The 10,232-nt window shown below is 42.6% G+C and overlaps 1 protein-coding gene and 1 pseudogene across 2 annotated transcripts in view; one reads left to right on the top strand and one right to left on the bottom strand.

Annotated features, from left to right (window-relative positions):
* Positions 1-6,059: 6,059 nt before the first annotated feature.
* Positions 6,060-10,232, top strand: part of RYR3 (ryanodine receptor 3) — a 393,465-nt gene continuing 389,292 nt past the window's right edge. The window contains exons 1-2 of the mRNA XM_012649115.1: positions 6,060-6,098; positions 6,148-6,267. Of these exons, the coding sequence (XP_012504569.1) occupies positions 6,060-6,098; positions 6,148-6,267 (159 nt within the window). The remainder of the gene's footprint in view (positions 6,099-6,147; positions 6,268-10,232) is intronic.
* LOC105814140 lies at positions 7,830-8,925 on the bottom strand (annotated as a pseudogene). Its single transcript, XR_001137689.1, has one exon. The product of XR_001137689.1 is annotated as a eukaryotic initiation factor 4A-II pseudogene (transcript).

Here is a 10,232-nt window from a genome sequence, read left to right as displayed (position 1 = left end):
TTTTCAATGTTGTTTGACCATGGGTGGGGTGCTATCTATTTTTATCAACACCCTCACTATGGGCCTTAGAATCAGGAAGACATGAATTCAGACCTGCTGCTAAGGTTAGTCTCTTGTGGGATGAGAGCCAGTTTGGCACCGTGGCAAAGAGGACAGACTCCCGATTCCAACAGTCCTAGGCTCAAGGTCTGGATCTGTCACTTACAAGCTGGATGGCATTGGGCAAGTTACTTAACCTTTCTGTGCCTCAGCTGCTTTACCTACCAAATAGCTAGCATATTAGCACTTACCTTAAGGGGTGGTTGAAAGGATTAAACTGAAATATTGTAACATGGTGGCACATAATGACTATTCGTTAAATAGTCACTGTTATTAAAATTACCTAACTCGGCCGGGCGCGGTGGCTCACGCCTGTAATCCTAGCTCTCTGGGAGGCCGAGGCGGGCGGATTGTTTGAGCTCAGGAGTTCGAAACCAGCCTGAGCAAGAGCGAGACCCCGTCTCTACTAAAAATAGAAAGAAATTAATTGGACAACTAAAAATATATAGAAAAATTAGCCGGGCATGGTGGTGCATGCCTGTAGTCCCAGCTACTCGGAAGGCTGAGACAGAAGGATCGCTTGAGCCCAGGAGTGTGAGGTTGCTGTGAGCTAGGATGACACCACGGCACTCACTCTAGCCCGGGCAAAAGAGTGAGACTGTCTCAAAAAAAAAAATTACCTAACTCCTCTGAGCTTTGGTTTCCTCATTTTTAAAGTAGTTGTGTTGTGAAGGTTAAATCAAATAATCTAGAATAAAATGTCAGCATGGTGTCTGGTATAGAAATAATGAATAGTTGATAATGTTATCAATAATAAAAATTAAGAAGCAGAAGTGAAACACTTTTGAAATGGACCCCGAAGCCTCATTATTAATTTTTTTTTTTTTTTAGTCAACATCTGTTCTCTTTTCATTAGATTATTGAGCTCTGACTCATCAATGAAACAGTGACCCTTTCTACAATGATTACTGTTATGAGAGTGAGAGTAGGGAAATCTCTTCTTTTAATCTGATTCCATATCTTAATTAATTAACATGTTTTTCCCAAACACATTATGTTTCTAGCATGGATGGGGCAGCAGAAGTTTTCTGCTCTAATAGAGTTTATAGCTAACTAGGTTTACAAGGTAAAAACACACTCATCCTATAAATTATAATTGGGTGCGTAATATGCTAGTGAGTATGATGATGGGTATGAACATGAATCAGATGTGAGTCCTGCCTTCAAGGGGTACAGAGTCAGCTGGAAGCAGAAGAGAGAGCATGGACACAGACTGCCTGATTGCATACCAGGCTCTGCCCCTGGCCACCCTGAAACCTTAGGCAAGTTACTTAACAGCTCTACACAGGACTTCCTCATTTGTAACACGGACACAGCGGTGATGCCTACATCACAATGTTGATGTGAAGCTTAAATGGGTTATTGTGCATAAGGCACGGTGCCTGTCACACAGGATCAGTAACTGTGAGCCATTTTTAAACATATAGTTGGGGATAAGGCATGCATGTAAATAATTATAATGGAACGAATATGGTGATATTGCTATGGAAATTCAGAGAGAGGAGAGATTACTTGGGCTTTATAAGAGAATGTGATATTTGAGTTAAGCTTGAATGGGTAGGTAATATACGAACATGGAAAAATAGGACAAATCAGGGCAGCTTTAATATTAGAGATAGCATGAATAAAGGCATGCAGGTACAGAAGCCCAAGGAACCCTATGGGGAAGAAGTTGGGAAAATAGTTCAGGAATGCGGAAGTCCTCAGATGCTGGTTCAGGAAGTTTGTATTTGTGTTGCGCGTGGTAGAGAGAGAGAGCCATTGAGGAGTTTCCACAGGAAAATGATGAGGACAGAGCTATTGATCTGGTGACAGACCAGGGAAGGATGTTCTGGGTATTCTAACAGCCTTGTCTTAATCACTAGACCTCCAGTCTCGCTTCCCACTGGCCCATTTGCTAGAGGACAGGAGAGAGAGTACTCGGAGATACAAGATAATGATGTTCAAACCTGGGTTGCCCAGAGGTTGGACATGCCATTAACAAGTTTGGAGACTATAAAAGGATAGGTAGACTGAAAAGGAAGCCTTTGAATGCATTGGGACATGTTGGCTTGAGGTGTTGGTAAGTCCATGGATAAAGTTAAAAATAGGTGAAGGTTTGGAACCCTAGAGTGCCACCAGACTGGAGGTAGGGAGTACATAACAGCTCCTCAGAAATAAAGCTGGAAGCCTGAAGAATGGATGAGATTGCCAAGAGAAAATAGCAAAGACCAATCATTGGACAAGCCCTGTGTTTGGGGGTGGCAGGAGAAAATGGAGATGGAAAGGATCCATCAGAAAGGTCGGAGCACTGGGAGAATACAGAGTTGAGTACAGGAAGCGAAGGGTTTCAAGAGGGAGCATTTCAGGGAGCCTGGATATGACTTATCTGGGAGATAATAAGGCAGTAGGAATGAGGAGAGAAAAAGCTAGGGGTGTCAGGTAGAACTCAACTGTAGGGGCACCTTAAAATCTAGGTGGAGACATTTTGACTTATTTGGTATGAAGCAGGAAACCTTTATGTGATCTTGAAGATATTATTTCCTGGGGACTTAAGAGATTCATACTCTTACCCTTAAAAACAGAGACAGAGTTTGACAAGTCTTACTATTCCTCACTACCACTACCATTACTGATTATCGTGCCCTCCAACTTAGCACTTCTCTTTATTTTGTTTCTCTTTCTCTTGGAGAAGGGAGGTATAGGTATTTGATATTGACTGAGTTAAACCTGTTGCAAGTCCTACAACAGTCCTAGGGGAAATTTTTATGGTCTTGTTCCAGTGAGATCAGAGTTGAAACAAGCTGAAAATAAGTTTCCAGGAAACCATAAATTTATAGTGGCCGAAAACCCCAGAGTTGCGATATTTTCTCTATCAAAAAATCAACGATTCTCCTGCCTGAGGCAGAGGAAATAATGGGGACAAGAGCACCTTCTAGGAACTGGAAATCTTGATAAAGCTAAGGAAATCTAGTGAAAGTAAGGGAATGAGAAAGCAAGAAAGAGAGGAGATTGGGTTCGTAGAGTGGGATAGTCTAGTTTTGGATTTTAGAAATGGAATCATTCTAGGTTATGGCATGGAACGTTCATCATAGTGTGTTACTCAGAATAGAAATGATTATGTCAAGATGTTCGTTTTGAACAGATGTCCACATAAACCCTAAAGTGACTTGGGATGCCAGATAAAGCAGAGCGGAGGAGCACCGTGAGCTTTCCCTTCAGCCCTCAGCTCCATCATTACAGTATTGATGGGTCTTGCTTTACCAGACCTGCGTGCCTCATGGTATTCTGTCACTGGAAGGTAGTCAATGCATGTATGTAGAATTCACACAAGAAATTTTATCAGATTTACTGGTTATCATTGAGTCAGATAAATGATGGGAGAATTAATTAGGATGTCCAAAGACTGTCAAAGAGAATGTGAAGAGTGACTATCACGTACCTCAAAAGTCACGGGTTTTGACACATGGGTAGAAGAGTCATAGTCCAAATTTGGCATTGGGGCATGTGAGGAGAATGTAAGCTTTTAGGGAGAGGAGATTCGAAATGTGAAAGAATTTGCAACCTTTGAAAAAGAGGCTTCCTGGGAAATGGCATCCTTGGGCGATCCCAGATCTGATGGAAAGCAAAGTGAGAAAGGAAGTGGGAGAATAAGTTAGAGGGTAGAAAATGCAAATCAGTATGGGGATGATGAAAGCTAGTAATTGGAGGGCTTGTGCTCTGTATTTTACTAGGGAGGGAGAGAAGTAATAAGATGAGTTGAATTGACTCATCTCATAATTCCAAATGGAATTCTGTGCAAAGATTTCAGTGTCAAGCACTCAAAAGGCTCCAGATGTCTGTCTACTCATGGTTTATGGAGATAATAGCTGCTGTGTGGAGCAGAGGCAGGTGCAGCTGCCACTCCAGGTGGTGTCTGCAGCCAGGTCAGCACTGTTGAACAGAAGGTTCCAAACAGAACGTGGAAAAAAAGTAAAAAAGTGTTTAGAGAAGCGTCAGTTTGGCCCAGAGTCCCACGCCCATATGTGCATCACCCAGAACGCCAGCCTAGGAATGTGCTGGTGCAGGGCCACTATTCAGCAAATGGTTATTAATTAACTCAGGACAGGCTCACTTATTGCGTTAGCTTCTTGGTAGCCTGGGTTATAAGGATGTGAATTACAGAACAGGGAAATTTCAGAAGACAAATAGAGAGATCACAAGGCAGCTAGTGCAAGGTTAAGCCAAGGTGGTTTGGGAACCTTGGGGTAGAAAGGAAAAGGTAAATGAAATCTTGGAAAGAGAACCTCAAAGACACACATGAAAGGAAAAACTTTGTCAGTTTTCACCAGTTGATGAAAAATCTGGTCCTTAATCACACGTTTATGATTTCCAAATGCCTGAGATTTTTTTTTTGTTAGTTTTGGGGGTTCTGTTTGTTTTTACTCGTGAATTGTGTGGGGGCACGAGATACTTAAATATTTCTCAATGGGGGGGTGCTCCTGGCATTTTGAACAAGAGTTGCGTGTTCTGAGTACTACCTCTTGCGTTACTGACCCCCTGCTTCCTCACACAAGCAGCACATGTCAGCGCTAAGACCACTGAGAGCTCTTCCCTACTGCCAGTGCCTTTTAGGGGACTCACATCACCCCTGGTTAATATAGGATCTAGGGGAAACTCCCCCAGAGGAAAAACTTCGTTCTTTTCAGATATGTCACTGACCCATGTTTTAAGAGCAGTGATATTCTGGAGTTTCTTCAGTCTCAACTAAAACGAAGACCATGAATTCTGACTCCAGGGTAAGCAGAGGCTCCTGAACTTATTACTGACTCAATCTGATAATGAAGTGACATTTAAGTGCTAGCAAAACTGTGCAGCTATTTTTTCCCAGTCTTCTTTTCATACATCTGTGATTTGTAGCTTCTCCCATTTCCCTGAAGCCCCTCACCTATCTCTGGGTACCGGCACACGTCTTTAGGGAGGTCTGTTACTAGTGAATCTCTTTACACTCCCACCAGGTGGAAGGATTTTATGTTTTGGTTTGACAGGCACATCCCAGACACAGTTTAAGAAAAACCATTCCTACTCAATCTGCCTTTCCACCTCTCCAAGACGATCACTGCCGCTCAGGGGGCCTGGCGGTAGGACAGTGGAATAGATGAGCGCGTGCTGAGGAGGGAGCTCCAGCTGGCTCTCCCCTGTAGTTACTTCTGTTGCTTAACCACACCTGTAAATCCAAAGTCAGGCGGTGAGGAATAGCGTGGGCTGACAGACTGGTGGAGCAAGCCTGGAAGAATTGGTGAGGAAAACGTTTTCCTCTCAGCCTCAGGGAGGGTTGTGCCGGAAGGGAGTCTGTTGGCATAAATGGAGGTCTGTCTCTTTCTCAAGGCCTCTGAAATTTTAGGAGGGCTGCTTTTGAGAATGATATGTAGGGGGAGGTCCACTCCGTGGGAATTAGGATGTCTCTTCTGCTTAACTCTTAATTCCTCCTTCAAATCTGGATCTTTAAGGCTTCTTTCAGTCTTCCTTTCCTGTGGGTCTAAAAGTCTAAAGCTCATCTCCTTCCATCATCTCCGGCAAACATCTTGCCCACTACATACGCTCCCTTCCCCCAGGGAGACATGTCTAGTGCCTCTTCTACAGCCCAACACCAATGGACTTTGCCTCCACTCACCCCACTTTGCTCTGATATCTTCTATATTCTCTGTTCCCCTCGATCACTTCTTACTCTTTTATTCTATATTTGGAGAGATTTCATAGATGTACTTTCATTTTCAACCAAGTGTTGAAATCAGTTGCTCGCCTAGGTCGTGTGCATGGTGTAGCTCTCAGGAGTGAGGCCTGTGCCACGTGTGTATGTGTATGTACATGTCCATTCCGTGTACTTGCCCCCACTGGCCTCACCCCAGAATTGAGTAGAGTTCCGACTCATGGTCTATGCTCAATGATCCCTTGTGAATAAAAAACTCTTTCCCTAATCAGGTGGGAAAAAAAGGGGAGGCATGTGCCTGTCATTAGGGTTGGCAGCTTACCTGATTCAGGTACAGCAAGGTGACTTGGAACTCACACGTGTCTCTCTTCTCCTGGCAGGAAGATGAAGTGGTACTCCAGTGCATTGCCACCGTTCACAAGGAGCAGAGGAAGTTCTGCCTGGCTGCCGAGGGACTTGGCAATCGCCTGTGCTTCTTGGAACCCACTTCAGAAGCCAAGGTGAGACTGATTGCCTGCCCTGTCCCTTCCCCCATGTGGCCTCCCAAGCAGTCATTTAAGGGAAGGGGCTGCTGGGAGATGGTGATGAAGAAGGAATGTGAAAGGACACATTTATTTTTCAAACAGGGAGCAGATCAGGTTTAAAATATAACTCTCCTCCAGCCCAGGAAACACTGAAGTAGGAACCTAGAGCATTCTGCAGAATTAGCAGTGCTCTTGCCTGTCCGTGTTGTCTAGGAACTCTGGGAGGCCTGTAGCTCACTGTCAGTGCTGGCCAAAGAGGGTCTCCTAATACTCACAGGACACCCTTTTTGTTTTTGTTGTTGTTGTTAATTCCTGGAAATCTGAGTGCATGTTATTTTCTCCAGCTGTCATTTGATTGCTACGAGGACTCACAGGTGCTTGGGCCCACATTACACAGTGAGCACATCCACCCCTTTCAGTCCTGACTGTACGAGATTGTTGTGACTGTCCGCTGTGACCCATGGCAGAGGGGAATGTTTGCTCTGGTACCTACCTACCTACCTGTGTGGCGGCATGTAACATCACCTCTTCTGCCAAACGTTTCTCCATTTTCAGGCTGTTTCTGGTTTTCAGGATCTCTATGTCTCGGCATTCTTGCAGTACTTTGCAGTCCCGGCAAGACCTCTGTGTCAGTCAGGGTCCTCCAAAGAAACAAAGCCAGTAAGATTGGTGGGTTGATGGGTGGATATATAGACTGATAGGTAGAGATTTCTTTTAAGAAATTGGCTCATGCACTTGTGGGGGCTAGCGAGTCTAAAATCTGTAGGTAAGATCAGCAGGCTGGAAACTCATGCAGGAGTTAATGCTGTAGTCTCAAGAGAGGGTTTCTTCCTCTCCAGGAGACTTCAGTTGTTGTTCTTAAGGCCATGATCTAGTTGGATGAGGCACATCCCAGTTATCAAGGGTAATCACCTTTACTTAAAGTCAACTGGTTATAGATGTTGATCACATTTGCAAAATGCCTTCACAGCAACATAGAGACTAGTGTATGATCAAATACTTGAGTGAATACAGAATTTTATTGGGGATTTAACCCTATTCAGGATATGATTGCTTGCTGTGGCAAGTCCAGTTCACACTTAGCACTAATTAGATACTTTATTGAATAAATACAATACCAAACAAAATGCACTCAAATACCTTCCAAAAAATCAATTTTAAAGGCCTTTCTACTTAAGGTAATGGCAAACACAATAAAGGCAGACATTCTAGTTTAACATAATTGGCTGATTTTATATAGCACTTACATTTTTCAGTCCACAAGTATATTATTAAATGATAGAGAACATCTAATACAACCATTTCTACAAAACTAGGATATAAATTTCTAAGAAAGATTTTACAGACCCCATCCTTTCTACCCACCCCGACAGTCTAACACTAAAGAGGATAAAGCCAATGACTTTCCTTACAAAAGCTCATGACTAATGTCTGTTGCTTTGCTGTCAAAATCTGTATTTCTGATCCATTGTGAGCATTGAGACAAGATTCAAATATTCCCAAAAGAAAGAAGCACAATGCACGTTGTGATCTCCTATTCAGCACCAGTGAGCACTGCTTTTGAAACTGTCTCCTCCCGGGAATTGAATAAGGTCAGCCACATTCATGAGCATTTCCTCCACTGTAGTATTGTAGAAAGTCTCTCAAAGAATCCTCCTGTCTTCTTCAGCAACCAAGTTTATAGCCAAACCTTTCCTCCCAATTTGACCCCCTCTTCCAATTCTGTGAATATAGTTTTCATGGTTGGTAGTTAGATCATGATATTTCAACATATTAATAGTTTATAACAAAAGATACTTGTTGCGCTTCAGTCCCACAAGCCAGCAAGTCAGTAGTGATCAGAACATAGCTTGATCCTGATCAGCATTCCCTCACGGGAACGTCTCTTCCCTTCTGGTCCGTGTCACCATGCAGAGCAGAAACTGTGAATCCCCTGGTGTGCATTGTCTCCGTGAGCCAGTCCACCTTGTGCCTTGAATTGAGAAAAATTATAGCCTGCATAATGCTCAGTGTCTCTAACAAGTCACAAAGTGTGTCCAATTTCCATTTCTCTCTTTCAACATTAATATAAAACTGTTGGATTTCTTCAGAGGTCAATTCCTCCTTTTTCACCAGAATTCAAATTAGATCTCTCAGGAATTTTGGGGTCACTTCCAACACATCAGTTGGCATTGTGGCAGAAAGCAACACAATCTGAATACTTGCATTTAATTTTTGGAAAATTTCATAGGTTTGATCCTTACACCCTCAGCTCAACATTTCATCTGCTTCATCCAAAACAAACATTTTGATCCATTTGGGAGAAAGGTATCTTCTCTTTAACATGTCAGACACTCCCTGGTGTACCAACAGCAATATCCGGTGCTTCAGCATGCATTGTTTTGCATTTCATTTCAAATGTTTGTTCTACCAATGCAAGCCTGACAAGTTGCTCCCATATAGTCTCCAAGTTCCAGAATTATACCTTTTGTATCTTTAATACAAGGAATAAGAGCTGTCTTCTGAATAGCTGAAGGCGTCTCAAAACCATAAGCATAGATACCCTGGAGAAGAGACTCCTTTAAATTCATATCCTGAAAGTTATCAACAATCTCATTCCAGTTGCTATCACTTACACCCATCAGGGTCCATTCCCTCTGGGCTGCCATGTTCTCTGTTATAATTCATGGAGCCACCAGACATGATCTGAAGAACTGCTCAGTGCCAGACTGAAAAGTAGATGTTAATTATATCTACAAAATACCTTCACATCAAAACCTATATTGGTGTTTGGTTAAAGAACCAGTCACTATGGCCTGGCCAAGTTGACATACAACCAAACATCACACCCTCCAAGCTCAGTTTTTCACAGAACCTTTTTTTAAAAAACCTTTTTTGAAAAAATAACATTTTCCAAAAGGCCCACCTATAGGCATGTCATTTTCCACATAAACATACACAACACAGACACATACACAGAGTGTGGCCGAAACCTAGAACACTAGATGTGCATGGTGAGGGCCACCTCTCCCAGAAGCTCCCCACTCACGTCACTGTTTCTCCCTCCCGTGTCAGTCCCTGATCCCAGGGGCCAGACATCAGCTGGTACTGGGGGGACAGAGGTCCATTACAGTGAATGGCACAGAAAAGAGACAAGGAAGAATTTTATTGTTTGAAGGTCTTAGACTTGATTTCCCTGAGGCCTTTTCTCATTTGCTTTTGTTCTTAGCTAGATATTTTTCTTTTCACTCCAAGCAGTCTGAGATAATAGGAAGATCATTAAATTAGACATCAAGAAGTTAATTTTCAGCCATCAACTAGTCATGTGGCCACAGACAAATCACTTAATCTTGTTTTCAGTTTTCTCATCTGCCAAATGAGGTGCAGTATGGTGCAGTGGAAAGAGTATTGGCCTGAATTAGAAACCGAGTGGTACTATTTTCTAGTCATCTCTTCAGTGGGGAACAAGGCAGTGCTTTGGGCATGGGGTCTGAAGCCAGATTGACAGAGTTGGAATCCTGTCTCCATCACTTACTAGCCGAGTCAGGACCTTGGGCAAGGTACTCACCTTTCTGAACTGAGTTTCCTCATCTGCTTAATGGGAATTTAATATCAATAGTACTACCTTAAAAGATTGCTCTTAGAATTAAATGGGTTAAACCTGTGACACACCTAGCACACACAAATTGCCTAGCACATTGTAAGCTCTGTATAACCATTGGTTATATTATGATTTCATATTAGTCAAGATATTTAAACTGGGACTCAGTTTTTTGATCTGTTAAAATAAGGAAAACTACCTTTCAGGAAGACTGAAAATAAAGAGAAATAGTGTATGTAAATCACATAGTACTGAACCTAATACAGTGTACTTAGTAGCTGAAGTTGATAATAATACTAAGCATAATATTGTTAGCCCTTTTGACGTACAAAGTCTGATTTTGTGTGAAAGATTGTGGATC

The sequence above is a fragment of the Propithecus coquereli genome, unplaced genomic scaffold, assembly GCF_000956105.1.
Source record: "Propithecus coquereli isolate 6110/MARCELLA unplaced genomic scaffold, Pcoq_1.0 Scaffold3, whole genome shotgun sequence".
In the NCBI taxonomy this organism is placed as follows: Eukaryota; Metazoa; Chordata; class Mammalia; order Primates; family Indriidae; genus Propithecus; species Propithecus coquereli.
This window is presented reverse-complemented; position numbering and strand designations above follow the sequence as displayed.